Genomic DNA, 18713 nt, shown 5'->3' on the forward strand with positions numbered 1-18713 from the left:
AGCTGCAACTCCAAGGTTGCCAGCACTGGTTCATTGAAGGATGCACTCTCCCACCTCAACTGACATTAAGAAATGGGAAGACCAGAAGTAGGGCTTGGCACAAAGCTTCTGCTGAGTTCTGCCTGTTGACAGTGCCTTGGGAAGACTGTGCAGATGGGAGCTGAAGTTAGGCAGCATGGAGGGTATGACTGAGGATGGCAGCAAGGCTCTAAGGAGTTTTTGTGGTTTGAAAGTATGCTTGTCATGGGAGCTATGCTGGGAGCCCACGCAGAAGAGTTGCATTTGTTCTGGGCAGAAGCTGTTCAAATATGAACTGGGGATGAAAGGACATGCAGAAGTCTAAGCACAGGGATGGTTGATACAATGAGGACAGTAGCCAGCTGGAGCGTGAGCTGTTAAACAAGCATTGATGGAGTTGTCCCTGTGCACAGCGTGCTGTCTCTACAGTGAGACTTACACTGGGACAAGTCCTGCAAAGGTTTTAGGTGGTTCAGCTACCCTCGAGTTGACCAGTGGCTCCTGTCACCATGTTCACCACCATGTCATGCAAATGAAGGCAGCTGCATCTGAGTTTCTTCACACTGCACAACAACCCTGCATCCTGCACGCCACGTTGCACATGGCTCATCATAAGGAAGCAGCTCTTCACCCTATTTCATATGTTGTGCCTTCTTGAGACTAAGCACTGAAGCTGTTTGCAGTGAAACCAGTCACCAGAACGTCAACAGTATGGAGGACACTGTGCAACAGCACAAGAGGGAGCTGCTTCCAAGCACAACTCAGGCAGGTAACAGGTGTGAGGAAGGGGTTCTTTTTCTCCATGTGGGGAACTACCCAGCATTCATGTTGCTTCTCCTACTACAAGATGGGGAAAGGGCAGCTGACTGCAGCTGTGACATACTTTCTTTGCTTGCTGCAGCTTCCCACAACTAATAGAAGGATCATAAAAGTCCATGTAAATCAGGCCAGGTGGCAAAAGACAGACTGCCTTGCAGTTTCCCTGGGCCTGCAAAAATTCCTCCAAACAGCTTTATTAACAACACGACAAATTTTTATTAGAAAAGGCAAAATAAATACCACGAAGCTGTGGCAGAGAGCTGTCCCCAGTACCTCAGCCTCTTAGCAGCCACTGCCTATTGGGTCTTGCAGTCACCATCCCCACTGTTTGCTGCCTTTATCTTCTTCAGCTCTTTCTGCAACTCCTTTTCTGCAGCCAGGATCTCCTTTGGCTTCTGGTACTGTAGGATAGAGAAATGCCCATAGCACTCCTGTTCAGCCTCTGCTCCAAGCAAACTAACTGGAGCGAGGCTGCAAGCAACAGGGTGTCTGTTAGCACAGCTCTTGTTGGGTGGAAACTACACAGCTGGGTCCTCTTGACAAGGGAGGTCTTTCCATTATCAGCTACCTCTAATGCCTGCTTGGAGAGGTGGCGCCCTCGTGGTAGGGACATCTGCCAAGATCTGAAGTGTCAGTTACAGTGCAAGTAAAACTTCCTAATTGCATGTGGAGTCTTGGCCTCCACCAACACCTCTGGAATATCCTGGCAAGCTGTGTTGTGCGTATCCCTGGTGTGCTCATTGGTCATATGCTCACACGTGTTTTATATATATAATCTCCATTTTTTTTTAAAAGGCAAGAGAAATAGGAGTTGCAGTTCCTCTGTCCTCCCCTCAGAGCCCTCTTGCCCAGCTGCAGCTCAGTGGTGGATGCAGGTGCTTTTTGGCAAGGGTTGGGTGTGTAGCAAACAGAAGCTCAAAAGCACTCAGGATGCGCCTCCTGGCCTGTTTCCTCTGCACACCCACCCCCAGCTCTGCTGTGAGGTTTCCCTCAGAGAGGATGCACTCTTGGTAGCTGGCTTCCGTGTTTAAGATGAGCACATGCTACTCAAAAGCATGTCTGCCTCTGGATGCTCCTTGCAGCAGGTAAGTGCTCATTTTGCTAGACTCTTAACTTCCACTATGTGTCTCCTTGCTGGCACAAAGCAGCAGGTGACTTTTTTAAGGCTGAGAGACCTCCAAGTGCAGCGGGACCTTGGAGTCTTTAACACTCCTGCACAGAGCATGAAAGCATACTCTGAGCCAAGACAAACTTTGTTGCTGAGAGAGCAGGCTTGCTCAGGCCAGTGGGAAGGGAGTACATGGAAAACAGGGCACTGTAGACCCTGTTCCACTTGCAAGTCAACTTGATGAGCAAGTAGGGCCCCTCTGGTGGCCTGGGCTGTCCTGGCCAGTGTCAGCATGTCCGGTGTAATCTAAAACTGCCAGTGACTGTGACAGAGGACTCAGCAGTGACCCACAGCATATCTCCCTGCTCTGCCTTGCTTCCCCACGTGTAAGAATTTTAACAACGTTGTGGACATAAAAGGGAAGGCTGTTCTGTGTGGCTAAAACCTCACCGTGATGATCAGAGTGTTGTTGGTATGGGTGAAGCTCAGGGCAGCTGCATCTAGGGGGAGCTGGTATCGGTCCAGGTCAGGAATAGGGAACTTCTTGTAGTACCTACAAATAAGAGAAGACAGAAATGAGAAGGTTGGAGTTCCTATTCTCCTCAGCTACTTGTTATTCTGCAAGGTGTACTCTTGCATCTCCACTATGCCTACCTTTGTTTCATGAACAAGGGTCCACAGGGAGCAGGCAAACTCCCAGCGGGGTAAATGCAGGGGGGAGAGCTGGCAAAGCCCTGAAAAGCTTTGGTATATGGGAGCAGGTTTGGTCCCTGCAGGTTGCCCTCAAGAAGTGCCAGGCATAACTGGGGATAGAACACTCAGCCTTGCTGAAGGATGTTCCTTATCTTTATTCCTGCTCATTTCCTTTTATTCCCTTTAAGTTACCCGTCAAAGTCTTTGTGCCTGTGACTTACTTTCCTGAGAGCTGCGAGGTGTTGCAGCCTTTCCCAAACCTTTATTTGTCTCCCACTTGCTCCTACTGTGTTTCCTAGATCATATCCTGCTTTGGTGACATGGTGGCACTCAGGCACTGCCCTCGAAGCATAGCTGCCAACAGCCACCTAAGCCTCTACTCTGCAGCATCTCCATGCTGGCTGTGGTGATGTTCTGCACTCCCAGCAACCTTGCCCTGGTCTCTACCTAGGTTCCCAGTCTCGCATCTAAGAAGGGGATAGAAAGGTTTTCACCAGCTCCCTGACCATCCTGTCTCTCCATAGACCAAACTTTGGGCTTTGCTCAGTATGAAGGGGATATGTTGCTGGTAGAAATGGAGGGGGTTAGAAGCTCTCTATGCTGCTAAGAGACTTCCTGATACAGGGACTGGAACCTTGTAGACCTTCATTCTGCACTTTGTCAAGATCCTTCTCCATTGGCATGGCTTGCCCTGCCTCTGCTGCTGCCATCTAGGATTGCACCAAATGCACTAGCTGTTGGTCCTATGTCCCTCTGGAGGTACGGTTGGGTTTTTAGTCTCTGCCAGCAGTTTCATGGGTGATTCTCTCCAAGAACTGGTAGTTCTCTCCGAGGAACTGACTCGTAGCTAGTACTGAGGTGCCCAAAGATGAACATGAATGGGCAGCAGTTACTGCCGTGCAATACGGGTTCTTCTCCATTCATAGATTGCATGTGAGGTTTGGCCTCCCTGGCTACCCTGCCCAAATTGCAGTTTATTTTCCAAGTCACGGTGAAAACAGCTACAAAGGGCAAATGGCTCTCCTGGTGCAGTGGGAGGAATGTACGCAGCTTGTTACCGCAGGGCTCAAACCGTTCTGTGTTGTCACTGCTGTCGGTATTTGGAAAAGGTGGCAGACATGGATAATAAGGGAGATGTCAAAGGTTAAACAGCAGAGATTAGATGAACACAAAGACATGTTAAGGAAGTGTTAACTTCTTACCGATTAGACCAAAAAAAAAAAAAAAAAAAAAGGAAAAAAAAAAAGGAAAAGCAGTACACAGAAAAAAAAAAAAGTGTTTCAAAAGGTCTTGGGAGTTATCAATGAAACAGCAGCATTCTGCTGCCCCAGGACTAAGGAGATGGGGAGAAGAATGGCTTTGGCTGGCCTCAAACTAAAATCTGTGACAAGATCAAAGGAAACCAGATCTGCCTGGCCACCCCCTCCTCCTGCTAGCATTACCACTGCCTCTTGCTACAATAATTGAATCAGGTTTGGCGTTTGGGGAGAAGGCTTTCTGGGTTTGTTTTTAGAGTTTAGTTTAATGGATTTATTTTACAGCGAGAGGTTTTAAGCAAATCCCACTTGAGCAGCCCTTGCCGTGGCCAGAGGGAATGGGAGTGACTGGTGGATGTGAAGAGCTCCCGTCTGGGCTGGGAAGGTAGCTGATGGGAGGTTATCCCTGCCGAAGCAGGGAGATTCGCTGCCCTCGCCTCTCACCCCATGGCCAAGGGCAGTATTGCACCCTGAGCCTCGGTCCTGGCTTAAGTGCCACAGCGCGTATGTGAAGTCACCTCTATTTTTTTTTTTCCTACTGGAAATCCACTTTTTGTCAGCCTGTAGGGAAAACTGCTACTGGTATGCTGAGAATTTATTGCTGAGCTACTCAGTAGTGACTTGGCAACCCATCCTGTTGCTTGTGCCTCTGGCTGGCGGTCAGCACAGCTCTGTTGCTCAGAGGCAGTGTGGCTGACTTCCAAGGGTTGGAGAGGCTCTGAGGTTTCCTTTCTCTCACATAGTGATGCACACTCTCGCTGTGGACGCCCCATGCCTTTGTTGCTATCTTGGAATTAGTTGCTGAGTGGTGTCTTGCCCTGGCCAAGACCCAGGAGAAATGATATAAGATATCCTGGAGCCTGTACTAAGTACTCCAGTGCTGGAGTCTGTCCCTGCTCCCCGCTGAGATGACTTTCAGCTTTCATTCCCAAAGCCCTTAACTTTCATCTGCAGGCCACGAGCAGCTTTCATGTCCTTCAGCTATCTCTGATACTGTGAGTGTGTAGCTGCTATATGACTGTGGGACAACTCTATATGTTATCCTGAGAATGGTACAAAAAGCCTTGAAGTCAGGTAGGACATAGGTGAAACCTTAGTGTATGTTATAACCTTACAGCAGGCAAAGAGGTTCCCACATGCACATTGCTATTAGTAGATTGGGCAGTAAATAAGCTTGGCAATAATAGCTGAGGGTTGGACTTAGACTCAAAACAGTACCACTTTCCTGTCCATGGGTACCCACTTGTACCTTGTGAGAACCTCACTCATCTCTGCTACACAGGTCTCTCCGTTCTGCTCTTGCAAATCCTTCTCCGTGGATTCAGGCCAGAAACTTACTGTTTTAACGCTGAATCTGCTTTCATAGGGCAGACCTCCCCTTCCTACTGTCAGCTTCCTCGTGCTTTTGAGCATCCAGGTGTGCCCATGTGCAGAGCTCAAACTTTCCCTTGCCATGGTCCCTGATGTGGTAAACCATTGCTGGAAAACTGGGTTCTGCTGTCCTGAAAGTTGTTCAGTTCCCAAGGCAGAGCAAGTTCTTTGCCAACAGCACCACCTACAGCCAGCAGCAAGGTGTAGTTGAAAGAGGACAGGGTGCAGGTCAGAAAGCAGCGCTGTGGTTTTTACCCACGAGCCTGATCCTCCCGGGTTGTGCAGCAATGCTGGGGAGGAAAGGCAACCAAAGGACAGGCTGCCCAGCTTTTCGTACTGGTGTATTTATCCCAGTCTTTCACTGATCTTCAGTATTCTCTCTTGTTTTCCTAACACTCCCTCCTTGCCATCTCTCCCCAACACTACTGCTCATCCTGGCCTATTCCACTGAGGCAGTTAAGGCTTTGGGGCACAGTGCATCTCACTCTGTGAGTGGACATGTAACGAACATTATGCTAATCATAGTGCTTAAGCTTCTTTTTTTGTTGTTTCTTCCCTTCTTAGTTTTCTTTTGGCAGAATATTGTGGTGCTTTCCTTTCTAGATTGTCTGTTTCTCCTTGCTACCTCCAGAACAAAACGTATCATTGGCATTTGGCTATTAAGCAAGTTTTCAATAGTGAAATCTGTCTGGCTGCGTGCTCAGAGCTTGCACTGTGCTTACTGAATTCTGCAGCTCTGTGCATTCTGAGATACTAAACCAAAGTACTGTTTCTCAGGATGAGGATGGGAAGCTCTAGCTTCAACAGGTCTGCAAAGGTATTATTTCATTTCTCTTTGGGAATAGTATTTGACAAGACAAGAACAGACTAAACACCTTGCTACTGAACTGTGAGATAAGTCTGCAAAGTCCACTGCCAAGCTTGAGGGGCTTTTTGCTCAGTCTGAGGCAGTTGGAAGTGGAAATTGCAGTTGGCATGGCTCTTTCTGTCTAACGTATGGTACCTCAAAGGCAAGAAAGGACATCGCCCCTCTGCCAGCACCACCCTGCCCTCTGTGCCAGCCCACCCCGAGGGACTTTCAGCACTGGCAGTGCTGTTCTTACTGACTTCTTGTTTGTGGTCCGGATAACACAGCAGCGCTGCTCCTTCTCCACAGAGACACTGTAGACCTCCTTGGGGTAGGGCAGGTTACGGATCCGCCACTGGAAGCTGGTCAGGGTGTCTTTCCGCATGAAGACAGGCTACAGCAAACAAGTACCTTTAGCAAAACTCTCCCAGCTGTCTCCTCTCTCCTCCTTGTACCCTTTTTTAATACTCTGAGAGGCTCCACATGGGTGTATCTCTTCTTTCCCACTGGATTATTAGGGAACAACTCAAGAAATTGCCTGAGCATCAGTTCTGAAGGACTAGCATTTACTAAGGGTGTTGCCTGCTCTTCTTGTAGGAGGCTGAAGGCATTCACCAAGGGAGTCCCACAGCAGTGTTACAGTGAAACTGGGCCTCTGCCCCGGTCTGCTGTGCAGAGCTGCTCTTGTGTTTCAGATCTATAGAAAAGAAAGTGAGACACTAAAACCTCCACCCCTACGCTAATGGGACAGGAGGTAAAACAGCCAGTGCTGTGTTAAAGAGCAGCCTGTTACACACTGCCTGTGTTGGCTTTTCACTGTTATCACCTCACTTTCCATCCACTGATTTGTCCTGGCTCTGGCCTTCCTTTCAGCCTACTTTTGTGGAAGCTAGCACAATAGCTGGCTACCACAGCAGAGCAGTTTCTCTATTTACGGGAACCACAAATCTCCTGAAGACCTTGAAAGAGCCTAAACCATGCCCTCTTTCTCCCCAGACCTTTGGGATTCTTTGTAGCAGAGCACTGAGCAGGTTAAGGCTGTCTCTTGGGGCAGTGAGTGATCTACAGCCTACTGCTGTAAGTACAAGGCTAGGTAGATAGTTTTAGGTGCAGACCTAATGCCTGCAGGCCATTACGTACATTAGAGCTGCTTTCCTTTATGAGCTCTGTTTCCAGTGGCCCCAGGAGAGGCAAAGTTGGGTCTCCCACTTCAACCTGCCATTTGCCGGTGCCCCCAAGGGTGTTCTTCTCTCGCCACCTTCTACCTGTAGAAGGGAGAAGAGATTCTGTTATTCTGTTTTATACGAAGAACTCCAGCAAATTACCACCAAAGCTGCCCAGCACCTTAAACTGAAATTACGATAAACCTTTTCCCTTAATTTCAATTATTTCCACTTTGGTATAAGTGGATCGGTTAGCTGGACTACTCCCGAATCCAAGAACTGTGCACTAACTGCCTCTGTTTTGCTATTTGATACTGAAGCCCCAGTAGGTTCACAGCAGACACCGTGCCGCATGTTGCAATGTCTGTCTGTGGCTGCAGAAGCCACCAAAAGGCATGTTGCACCCCAGCACATGCCTCAGCCCAGGTCTGGCTGTGTGAGCTGGCGGTCCTGTTCAGTGTGATTAAGTCTGTTGTGAGTGACGAGCAGTTTGGGAGCGATCCTGGGCTGAAGCAAAGATTGCTCAAGGAAGTGAGAACACCTTGGGCCTAAACAACCGTAGTTCTGTCCCTTCAGAAGGGAGTGGGAGCACCAGGAGCAGCTCTTTCTGGAATACTTAGGGGTGCTTCCTTCCTGCCCAGACAGTGCCTCCCACCGCTCCAGCCCTGCAAATACTGACCTATCACCCCACTTACTCAATAACTGGCTGGTCTTCATGTCGTACTCTTCAGCCATCTCCTTCCCATCCTCAAACTGGTAGTGGATCTTCCGTTTCCCTAGAAGCAAGGCATGGGCTGAGAGTCAGTAGGTTTACCTCTGTGTGCAGGGCCCCGTCCCTCGCTCGGGACCTCGTTTCCTTGTACGAGGGCAGCGGCACAGGGCCGCGTCCCTACGCTTACAGATCCGTCTCCGCCCTTAGGGCCCAGGCCGCATTCTCTTCCCGCAGGGCCTCCCCAAAACGCCCCGGGTGGGAGAGAAGGGGAAGGCGGGGTCCCATCGCGGCTCGCCGCTTCCTTTACCGTCCTGCACCAACGCGGTCTTGCTGGCGGCCTGCAGACTCTCCAACCAGCTCGGCACCGCCATGACGGCCGGGGCCCGTCGCCACGGCAACGCGCACACTTCCGCCGCCGACCGGAAGTGCTTTTCGGCCTCCGCCGGCGACCCGTGGGTGAGTGCGGCCTACCGCGGCGCCTGGGCCCGGTGCTGTGCGCCAGCCCCCCTCCCCTCCGTGGGCGCTGGCCCTTCTGTCAGCCCTATGGGACTCTCACGGGGATCGCTTCCAGCCCCGGAGCTCAATTCCCCAACAACAACAAAACAGCGGCACAAACCAACAAAGCCTATAAGCAAAAGGTGCAGAAATTAAGTTGCTTTTGATCGTACGCAACTGTTTTAAGCAGCTTTCTCCTTTCTTACTGCTATTCGGCAGCTGCAGCTTCACTTCTCCCCAGGGGAGCGAGGCACAGCCCGGCCTATGGAACCACGAGGGATTGTCAAAGCCTTTCCCAAGAGGAAGAAGGTGAGGGATGACTCGGGGAAAAGTGTCCCTCCAAAGATCCCCAGAGAAGGAATGGAGGAGCCCGAGGGTAAGTCAGTCCCATGTGCCCGGGGTGTAGGGTGTAACAGCGCTATCCCAGCTGGCCAGCTGGAGGTACTGTGCCCATAAAGGCTCCTTCTGTGCCCCTAAAGGCTTCTTCTGGCCCAAGTGTGTTTTCTGAAGAGGTATGGCTGGCTTGAGTGTGTCCAGCCGGTGTTCCACACCTTTGGTTCAGGACTCTGTTTCTCTGTCACTCATTTCCTGCCCCTGTGCTTTTCCTCAGCGGAGTGGCTGAAACCAGTCACTGCCTACGTGCTGCAGGCTGGCATTGGCCAAGCTAGGGCAGAGATCTTCCACAAGCAGATTGTCCAGAATGGGGGATGTGTACACAACCGTCTCTGCTCGGAGGTGACGCACGTCATTGTAGCTGAAGATATGGACTGTGATCGGGCCTTCCGGCTCCTGAAATTAGCCAAGCTGCCTTCGAGGTTGCAGCTGGTGAAGGCATCCTGGCTCAGTGATTGCATTAGAGATCAGAAGCTGCTGAATACCGCTGGTTACAGTGTCTTTATCCCTCGGAGGTAGGCAAATGTCATGCCGTTTTTCCTCTCTATCGTGCCTTAATCCTAAATTGAATTGCACTAAAATTTGACCCCTGCTCACAATCTCAGGCTACATCTCTTCACGACTCCCTTGGGCATGGCTCGAAATCCCTTTTTTGCCATACAGATAGTGAAGTTTAGTGATTTTGTGACTGGTTGCCATTCTGTGTGGTAGCAGAACTTGGAGCAGAGCCCAGAGTGTTAGCAGGAGTTCTTTTGCTCATTGCTGGTGCTAAAGGCACTTCTTAATTCATCAACGATAGCAAGATTTTCTTATTTTTATTTTTTTTAGAGATACTGGGGATTAAATGCTGTTCCTTACTGCAGAGTAGAGAGAGAAATGACAACTAGGCACAAGAAGAAATAAGGAACAGCAGCAACTGCAGGTTAGGGTCAAAATGTTTTGATGGAAGTACAGAAGTGTTTAAGATCGAGGTAGATTGGAGTAGAAGTTGTGGGTCAGTGAGATGGACTGAAACTGGGGGATTGAGCCAAAGCCGGAATAATCTGGGCTAATATAATAATAATTCACATTGTTTATTTCATTCCAAAATATGTGTAAAGGTTTTTTTTGGACAAACTTCTTGGGGCTGATAAATACTCCTCTGCTAAGGTGTCTGATCTATGGCAGGTATCGGGAAGAGGGAGAACAGCAGCAGCAGCTCCTGGGCAGTGAAGAAATTCAGTCCACGACAGAGGAGAGTGCAGTAGAACCAAATGCTAAAGCACAGATGGGGGATTCCTCACAGCAAAACCTGGGCAGCCTCGCACAGCAGCAACCATCTGAGGTGAGACTTCCCACACAGGCTCTGCTCCTTGTGGACAGGTCCTGTGTACTTCCTTTGGTAAGAGCATTCCTGCAGGGCTATGATGCTGGATTTTCTGAGCAAAGGGATGTTGCTGGGATGTTTCAGTGTGTTGGTGCTGGCAGGCTTGGGCCAGCAGATGTGGCCACTGCTTCTCTTTATCCCTTTAGGTGTTTTAAGTAGAAAAAACATGCCTTAAATTCCCATTCCTATCGGAATATTCCTAGCTGAAGCAGTCCAGGTGCTCCTATCAGGCCAAGGCTCACTCCAGTGATCATGTTTCCCCTGCCTCTTTTTGAGGAGTGCTCCCTGGCCAAGAATATCTCCCTTTCAGGAAACACTGATATTTCATCCCGTGTTCCTGCCTGAGCCGCACTGACACATTCTCTGCTCTGTTCAGACACATGTGCAGTGGATCAGGTTGCTACTAGAATGATTGTGACGGTCTGCTTAAAATATCTGTGTTGAGGTATTGGTGGCCTCTGCTGTGAGTCAGCTTCCACAGGTCTGCCATCAGCTTTGTCTTCCTGCATTTCTGCCCAAGTTTCCTGAACTCTTTTCTGTGTTGGCATTATCCAAATTGATCTGTAGCAAAGTTGCCACAGACCTCTCAGAACAGCAGCTGCCTTGTAATGCTGGTATCTGATGCTGTGTTTGCTAGCTCGGTCTTAAGTCATAGGTGCTGAATTTGTTTTATGAAACACTGCAATTATTCCCTAGTTGGCATCCCACCAAGGACTCCTTTGTTTTAGGCTTTCCTTTCTCATGAACATGTGCTTGGGGGATCTTTTCTCCCCACATTTATTGTCTAGTATGATAGAGTTGGCTACTTCTTAACTGTGTCACCTTTGCAATAACCCTGTCTTTTCTGTTTATTCTAACTCTAGTGGCAATCATTAATAACGCACCTCATGCTTAAGAGCAAGAAAGGGACTTCTGTGCAGTTGTGGATCCTGTGGCAACTGTCCTGCTTTCTTCTCACATTTACTTTGGGTGGTCAGACAGCTGCTAGAGTCCATGGGACGCCTTGCTGCCTTTTTTTCTTTTAAATCCCCTCAAGCAGTGACACTTCCTGTTAGTCTGCATGCAGAAACAGTATCTGTAGGCACCTGAGTAAATTCCCTTGGTCCAAGCTTAGGGCTGTGTGGGGTTGAGGGAGAGACCCACTGGTTACGCTCTAAAGGCAGTACCTCACTCTTAAATAAAAATGACACCAACAGAAAAGCTGAAACTGAAATCTTACTGTGGAAGTAACATCCATTTAAGCACCGGATATTTTTTAGCGTGGATGGATTCTATTCTCTAGACAATGAGAAGTGTGCTGGTGTGTTGTACTGAATGGGGGCTGCTCTGAGAATTCGGGGTTTGGATGAGAACTCTGCAGAAATCCTGCTGTCAGTCAGGTTGTAGCAACTGCTTTGTGATTGGCATCAAGTTGCTGTAGTTTTCTGCAAGGCAGCAAGTGGTGCCAGTTATTCGCTTATGGAGTCCTGTACTGCCTCACCCAGCTCTGTAAGCCACCTGCTGTAGGATCCTGGAGTAGCTTAGAAGCTCACAAGACTATTGGTTTTGCATGCCTGGTTGTAAAAAGTCCATCAGCTTTTTTGGCAAAGCACAGAGATTCTGGGGTTTTATGTGCTGTTTCACCTATGTGACATTGCTGGCTGAGAGAATGGGAATTGCATGCTCCAGCTGTAGAGTTGTTTACACTGTGCTGGATAACATGCTCCTTAAATGCTTTTAAGGGGCTTACTAAGCGATCTGAACACTCTGAGGCTTTGCTGCCCTTAGAGGGAACATTGTCTTCAGGGAGTCGCGTACAGAGTTTCAAAGCAAATAAAACTACTTCAGTCTATCAAATCCTCAGTCTGACCCAATTTTCAGAGTTATAAAACACGATTACAAAAGGGAAAGCAGAGGAACATCCTGCCTCTTCTGCCTAATGGCTTCAGCTCTGTATCTTGCAGGGACGTTGTTTGCAGGCCTCCCTAGTCAGCTGAAACAGGTTGTAAGGATGTGGCTTTGCCTGAAGCTGATACACTGCAGAAACTTGTAACGGGTCTTGTGTGCAGTGTGTAACTTCAGAACGAATCCCAAACAGCTCTGTTCCTTTCAGGTTTACATCCATGGTACGGGAGCCATGGACTCCTGTGTTTATACATAAGGAGATGTATAAGCAAAGCAGTCTTCAAAGCCTCTGTTCAGCTTCCTCCTTCTATCCCCTTTTGTTCATTACCTGAAGCCAGGGGTCATTGTTTCTTAAGTCCACACAGAGGCATCCTAATGCCAAGAGTATCAGCAAATGTATACATTGGTTCTTTCTTCTGTCACTGAGGAATGTGGAGTCCTTTGTGGCATTCCTTCCTTCCCCTTTTCTCTTGCAGATAGCCATGGGGAAAATGGGGGGGCTGTAATTTAGTACCCTGTTAAGATTTTGTCTGTAATGTGAAAGCAGAGTTCAGGGCGTATCTCCTGTGATCTGCATCGTGGGGTGGAAGGCACAGAGACTGAATGTGAGAGGTGTGCCTATACAGACACCAGTTCAACAGTAAGTTTCCCAGTGGGAGTGCGTGTGTTGGGTTGTATCTGAACAGCAGCCTCTGTTCTCCTGTGCTTTGTAAGATGTGCATGTATTTTCAAGGGGTGCCTGGGTAGCTCAGAACATTTAGAGCTGTGTATGCACATAACAACTTCCTGAGGTGGCGATTTGAGCACTGCATACCCTGGAGGTTGGTTAGTGCTCTGACTTCCTACTCCCAAGAGCAGGCTGTGCTAACGGGACATATGTGAGGCACGCACTTATTCTCACATGACTGCTTTTCTACCTCTCCCTAAAGAAAGTCTATGCTGATGAAGACAGCGAAGGAGAAGATGCTAGTGTCACTCAGGGAGATCTGGAAGCGCTGATTTCTGGCCACTATCCTGTGAAACTGTCAGAGGAAACCAGCGGTAGCTCTTCCTCAGTGTCCCAGCCTGCCAGCAAGTGGGTTTGTGCACAGTCCTCTAACAGCAAGAAGGAGAATCACAACCAGTGCATCACTGAGAAGCTGGAAGTGCTGGCAAAAGCCTATTCTGTCCAGGGGGACAAGTGGAGAGCTCTGGGCTATGCTAAAGCCATCAATGCACTCAAAAGCTACCACAAACCGGTCACCTCCTACCAGGTAAAACACTTTCCCGGAGTAATGGTTCAGAGATATGGATGGACTCTGCACCCCATCCCTTTTATAAGGCAGATCTGTTTCTGTTTCTGTGTGAAATAGCTTAGCTTCATGCCTTGGGAACTGTGCTGTAAGTTGTTGTGTAGTGAGTTGGATTCATTGACCACCAGAAACATGGAGTCAGAGCCTCTTAGGGTAGGATCTGAGCACTCATGAGATAAATGCCTTCCTTAACTTCAGTGTGGGGTCATTTCCACTTTCCTTTTAAACCTCAGCAACTGACTAGCATTGGAGATAACATATAAAATTAGTTGAATCTGGAGCTGGTAGACTGTGACAGCCCAGCTGTTCAGTGTGGCAGTGTTTCAGTCCTGTTCTGCATGCTTGTTCTTTTTCACATGTCATCAAACTTATGTAAGCTGGGTCTGAAGATGAGCAGCTCACAGAACTAGTCCTGCCATTTACCAGTCACTGGTCTGACTGGGTTCTGGGTAGTAACAGCTCCCCAGGTTGTGTGTGGCTTCTGTCATCTCTGGTTTCTTGCTAGGAAGCCTGTAATATTCCTGGGATTGGGAAGCGAATGGCAGAGAAGATCCTGGAGATCTTGGAGAGTGGACATCTGCGCAAACTGGATCACATCAGTGAGAGTGTGCCTGTGCTGGAACTCTTTTCCAACATCTGGGGAGCAGGGGTCAAGACAGCTCAGATGTGGTACCAGCAGGTAAGTTTGGTGCTTTACACAAGTGGTTCTCAGGCTGTGATTTGAGGACTGCTTCTGAGTGCAGGGGAATTACTTTTACAAATAGCTTCCAATTGCCAGTATCCACAGATGGGATTCAAATCGGCATTTATGGGAGGAATTTTGAGGCTGGGTCCTGTCGTGGGTGTATTTGGCAAGAACGGAGTGCAGGCAGCCAAGACAGTTTAGTTGTGGAGTAGAGGACAAAGATGTGCGATAGGAGGAATGGAGGACACATCCTGTCTCTTCTGTTACCATCACTGCTTGGAGACTCATCTCACACTGCTCACTGCAGTGACACTCTTAGGGGCCAGCCTCGAGCCAGCATGTCTTGGTTGTCAGTTCCCAATCCAGTTGCTGCCCTGTTGTCCTGGCTGGCTCCTGTAGCCATTAGAGCAGCACTTCACCTTGTTGTAAAATAAGTGCCAACATGAGCCTGTCCAGGTTAACCTTGAGACAAGTTAAATACAATCTCCCCTGGTCCCAGTGGCAAGCATTTGAAGAGCGAGGTCTCAGCAGAGATGATGTGTTCTGCACTAGGGCTTCCGGACGCTGGATGATATCCGCACAAAGGCATCTCTCACCAGCCAGCAAGCTGTGGGCCTGAAGCACTATGAGGATTTCCTGGAGCGCATGCCTAGGGAAGAAGCTGCAGAAATAGAGCAGACTGTGAGTAGCTTGCCTCCGAGCCCTTGCAGTGGGGGACCTGCTGGGATCTGTGCTTTGAAAAAGACTACATGTGGCATGATGGTTTGAGCAGGTTCTAGCTCCCCTTCCTTCCTTCTCATCTTCTTTGAGATATTTGCTGTTGGCCAAGGTCCTGAGCTGATTCCCTGATGCTGCTTCTCCAAAGGAATCCATGAGCATTCTATGAGCTGGTTGGTGCTGGGACAGACCCTGGATATCCTTGATAGAAGCAAAGAGGATCCAGGTGCAGAAGGATGTTGCTTGCTCTAGTAAGCCATGGCACTCCAGGACCATGGGGTGCTAAGCCAGTGTACCCTAATGTGAGCAGAGAGCTTGGGGCTCCGTCATTGCTACCCCTGTGCTCTCTGATCACCATGGAGGCAGCAGGCAGCGTGACCCTGTCACTCGGCCACAGGGCCTGGCCACAAAGAATACGCTCCTGCCAGGCTCCTGCTGGGGTGTCAGTCCCATATGCCGGATTAGCCATTTTGGTTGTGAGTGGTCCTTTTCCCAGGCAGGCTGGTTTGAGGAGCTGGCTCTTGGGGCTGGGCCTATTGTTATCTTGATGAGATTACTGTGCTCTCCTCCATACACAGGCACACACCTCTGATCCAGGCAAGGGAGAGAGAATAAGGGATTAGTCACTGTCTGTGCTGCCTGTCACAGTGAGATCTGATGAGCTTTTAGGCTTTTGGGTGGGGTTGGGAGTTTTCTAGAAATCTTCATTTAAAGCCAGAAGGGGGGCAAGGACACCAGAGGAGGGCTTGCTCCGCATGAGAAAGGCTTGTGGCTTCTTGAAGCACCTCTGGGGCAAAGGTTAATGGGTTTATCTCTTGCTAATGAAGGATGATCCCCAAGAGTGACAAGGGGCTGTGGGCATGGACACTACCTTCCTGAACCTCAGCCCCTGTGATGGCCTGGTCACTGGGAATTACTGGGCCCCTAATTATTTGCTGCCAACAGGGTGATTGGCACAATCAGACTTCTGTCCAAGGACCTGGGAGCCTTTCTTAAGCATTTAATGAATGAAGCCATCAGAACTGGCACTGTCGGCATAGAGTAGGAGCTGGGATCCAGCCTGGAGGTGGCTGCATTAGGGGTATCTCTGATGCTGCCACTGCTGCGTCTTCCAGCTTGTCCCAACCCAGCTGTAGCCTGGCCTCCCCCAGGAGCTGATACCGATGGCCAACTTGTGACCGCAGCCTGGTAGATCATTGTGTTGTGTGGCAGTGGGCTGGGCATTTGCAGGACTGAGTGAAAGCCACACCAGCACACGCGGCTTCTGACAGCAGGCCAGTCTTCTCCTTGGGGCAGTTTGCCATTCCTGCCAGGTGTCAGCTCTGTACAGAGATCCTGGAGCTGCAGGACTGGCTGAGGCAGGTGCAAGATCATTTGCTGCCTGGACAAAGAGAGCATTAAGAGAGAAGTCTGTGACTCTTCTCCTCTCTTTCTGCTCTTGAAGGTCAGACAAGCAGCCCTGGCCCTGAAGCCTGGGCTCGTGTGTGTGGCATGTGGCTCCTACCGTCGGGGAAAGGCCACCTGTGGAGATGTGGATGTGCTGGTCACTCACCCGGATGGTCAGTCTCACCGTGGGCTGTTCAGCAAGCTGCTTGACAGCCTCCACGAGAGCGGTAAGAGGGCTGGGGGCTGACACACGGTGCTCGAAGCTGTTCTTAGCACAGCCAAGCCAAGGAGGGACTGAGGTCAGAGCTACACGTGAATAGCATTCATTGAAGGGCAGGTGATTGCTTCTTCTGTCTTGTGAGGCTGAGGCTGTGTTGTTGTAGGGACCCTGCAGCACACTGAGACCCCTGTCTGGACTGGGGGGAAGTTCAGAACGGGGATTCCAGGCTCTGCTGCTCAGCCCCCCTCTGCCTGCTCCCTCTCCTCAGGCTTCCTTACAGATGACCTGGTGAGTCAGGAGGACAATGGTGATCAGAAGAAGTATCTGGGGGTGTGCCGCCTTCCTGGGCCAGCCCGTCGTCACCGACGTCTGGACATCATCGTGGTCCCTTACAGTGAGTTTGCCTGCGCCCTGCTCTACTTCACCGGCTCAGCTCACTTCAACCGTTCCATGCGTGCCCTGGCCAAGACCAAGGGCATGAGCCTCTCAGAACATGCCCTCAGCATGGCGGTGGTGCGAGGCCCCGGTGGTGTCAAGGTGGCATCTGGCCATGCTCTGCCCACCCCGACCGAGAGAGATGTCTTCATTCAGCTGGGGCTGCCTTACCGAGAGCCCTCGGAACGGGACTGGTGACACTGGTTGTCACCCAGCACTCCGAGCTGTGCTGATGTTTGGAGGGGTGCTGGCTTCTCCAGTGCTTTTCTGTGCTGACTGTGAACTGGGTGATGTATCGTATCAAAGTGGCTCCCTGCAAACTGGGGCCCTGCTGCTAGCAGAGCTTTGTGGCTTCACCCAGCAGAGGGCGTGGGCTGGAAGCTGGCTGGAAGGGCTGCCTGGTGTCACACGTCTGCCAGTGCCCAGCTCTCAGGCAGCCCCTGGCTACTGAAGGAGCTCGCTGCCTGTCAGCTAACCCTGGCCTGGCTCTCCCCAGGAAAGCTCCAGAAGGCTGGCTTGGAGAGCGCTATGGCAAAAGCCCTCCTGGTGCTTGGGGACTGGAGAAGAGGGATGCATCTTCCTCTCTGTGTGAGCACAGATGCCCATAATCTCTGTCCTGAGCTGTGTATGAAGGCAACAGGGGTTCGAGAGGGGTTCCTGCCCTGGAAACGAGCCCCTTTCCTCTGCTTGCTGCTGCTGCCACCTTCTACTGTGAGACATGCGAAGGGTCTCCCTGTGCTGCTGCCGTGTCCTTCCTCTGTCTGACTTGTGTTCTCCGGTGGGTCTCATTGTGCAGTGCCAGGCAGCTTCTTCTGGTGGCATGTGAGCCCCAAGGAATGTAAAAACCCAATGTGCTCCACCTGCATGTTCTCAGCCCATCGAGTGCTGAGCATCCTGCAGGGCAGAGTGCTGTCATCCTCCTGGCCTGGGCACAAGGGCTTCTTTCCTTTCCCCTCTGTGCAGGAAAAGAGTGGCCCTTGAGCTTCAGGCTGACTGTGCTCAGGTTTGTAATGATGCTGAATGTAACCTGGTAAGGCTGTGTGTTTGGTGCATGGGGCACAGGGAAACATGGATAATTCAGTGTTAATCTGGGCAACGCAGGGCTTTCCCATTGTGTGTGTGTGATGACCAGGAAGTTACCAGGTCTGTATTGATCAGAGCACGTGTGTGTGTGTGTGTGTGTGTGTGTGTGTACACGTACAGGTGTGCTCACCCCTTCTATTCCAAGGGAGTGAATTTTGCTTCTCAGGAAACCTCAACTATTTTTATATTCTGGAGATGAATTTTGCAGAGGCTTTCAGTGCTCTGCAGCATCAGCTGCTGGTGAGGCTGGGGTGGGTGCTCCAGCCTTGGGCTGAGCTGGCCTTACACTCCCTTATCTTGTAGGGGACCTGGCCATCCCCACTCTGCACGTTGCTGCATCTCTGCCACACGCAGGGGTGAGCTGTGTTTGCTGCCAGGCACCCACCAGGGCATCAAGGGCTGCTGTGGCTGCCGGGCAGTGGCAGTGGTGCTGGGAAGGACTCAGTCCAGGTGGTGGTGTTGGTCAGCCCAGCCCTCCTATGGAACATCTGGTGGAAATGAATGTCTTCTGGCATGTCTTGGTGCTTTGAAACATGAAGTGTAATAAATCCCTTATCTCTTTTTCCTCTTACCTCTGTCTTTTTGCTCCCTTGCAGCTGAGCATTGGGCTTCTCACCGCAGTCCGGGGCTGAGCACGGGTTTTCATCCAGCTCTGGGTACCAGGGTGAGCTGCTGCTTGTGGGGCTGGGGCTGCCCCTCTCACCAGAGTCACATGCTGGGGACATCACTACGGGTGGGGGAGATGTGGCATTCCTGTCCCCATCTCTTTC

The 18713-nt window shown here is 50.4% G+C and overlaps 2 protein-coding genes across 8 annotated transcripts; one reads left to right on the top strand and one right to left on the bottom strand.

Annotated features, from left to right (window-relative positions):
• Positions 1–1035: 1035 nt before the first annotated feature.
• On the bottom strand, positions 1036–8399 carry DPCD (deleted in primary ciliary dyskinesia homolog (mouse)). Its single transcript, XM_072340061.1, has 6 exons — positions 8295–8399; positions 7971–8051; positions 7253–7377; positions 6373–6506; positions 2396–2498; positions 1036–1238 (listed from the first exon to the last, which is right to left on the bottom strand). The coding sequence occupies exons 1-6, from the start codon at positions 8356–8358 to the stop codon at positions 1134–1136; spliced, it is 612 nt and encodes a 203-aa protein (XP_072196162.1). The 5' UTR covers positions 8359–8399; the 3' UTR covers positions 1036–1133.
• Positions 8357–18512, top strand: POLL (DNA polymerase lambda). Of its 7 annotated transcripts, none has more exons than XM_072340054.1 (10): positions 8357–8625; positions 8724–8791; positions 9093–9390; positions 10043–10199; positions 13055–13378; positions 13923–14096; positions 14655–14783; positions 16264–16432; positions 16694–16819; positions 17357–18512. In XM_072340054.1, the coding sequence occupies exons 1-10, from the start codon at positions 8357–8359 to the stop codon at positions 17623–17625; spliced, it is 1983 nt and encodes a 660-aa protein (XP_072196155.1). In that variant the 3' UTR covers positions 17626–18512. The 7 variants fall into 7 exon arrangements, 6 of the variants coding, with proteins under 6 accessions (XP_072196155.1, XP_072196157.1, XP_072196161.1 ...); XM_072340057.1 differs by having other exon boundaries at positions 8419–8443; positions 8702–8858; positions 17357–18510; XM_072340059.1 differs by having other exon boundaries at positions 8491–8625; positions 8724–8858; positions 17357–18510.
• The last annotated feature ends 201 nt before the right edge of the window (positions 18513–18713 follow it).

The sequence above is a fragment of the Excalfactoria chinensis genome, chromosome 6 (assembly GCF_039878825.1).
Source record: "Excalfactoria chinensis isolate bCotChi1 chromosome 6, bCotChi1.hap2, whole genome shotgun sequence".
NCBI classification, from domain to species: domain Eukaryota; kingdom Metazoa; phylum Chordata; class Aves; order Galliformes; family Phasianidae; genus Excalfactoria; species Excalfactoria chinensis.

Coding starts and splice junctions, on each gene's coding strand:
- POLL (XM_072340054.1), top strand. CDS start 8,357: ATGACGGCCGGGGCCCGTCGCCACGGCAACGCGCACACTTCCGCCGCC. Junction 8,792..9,092: donor CCTTTCCCAAGAGGAAGAAG/GTGAGGGATGAC, acceptor GCTTTTCCTCAG/CGGAGTGGCTGAAACCAGTC. Junction 16,820..17,356: donor CATCATCGTGGTCCCTTACA/GTGAGTTTGCCT, acceptor GGCTCTCCCCAG/GAAAGCTCCAGAAGGCTGGC.
- DPCD (XM_072340061.1), bottom strand. CDS start 8,358: ATGGCGGTGCCGAGCTGGTTGGAGAGTCTGCAGGCCGCCAGCAAGACC. Junction 2,499..6,372: donor ATCCGGACCACAAACAAGAA/GTCAGTAAGAAC, acceptor TCTTATTTGTAG/GTACTACAAGAAGTTCCCTA. Junction 1,239..2,395: donor ACAACACTCTGATCATCACG/GTGAGGTTTTAG, acceptor TCTATCCTACAG/TACCAGAAGCCAAAGGAGAT.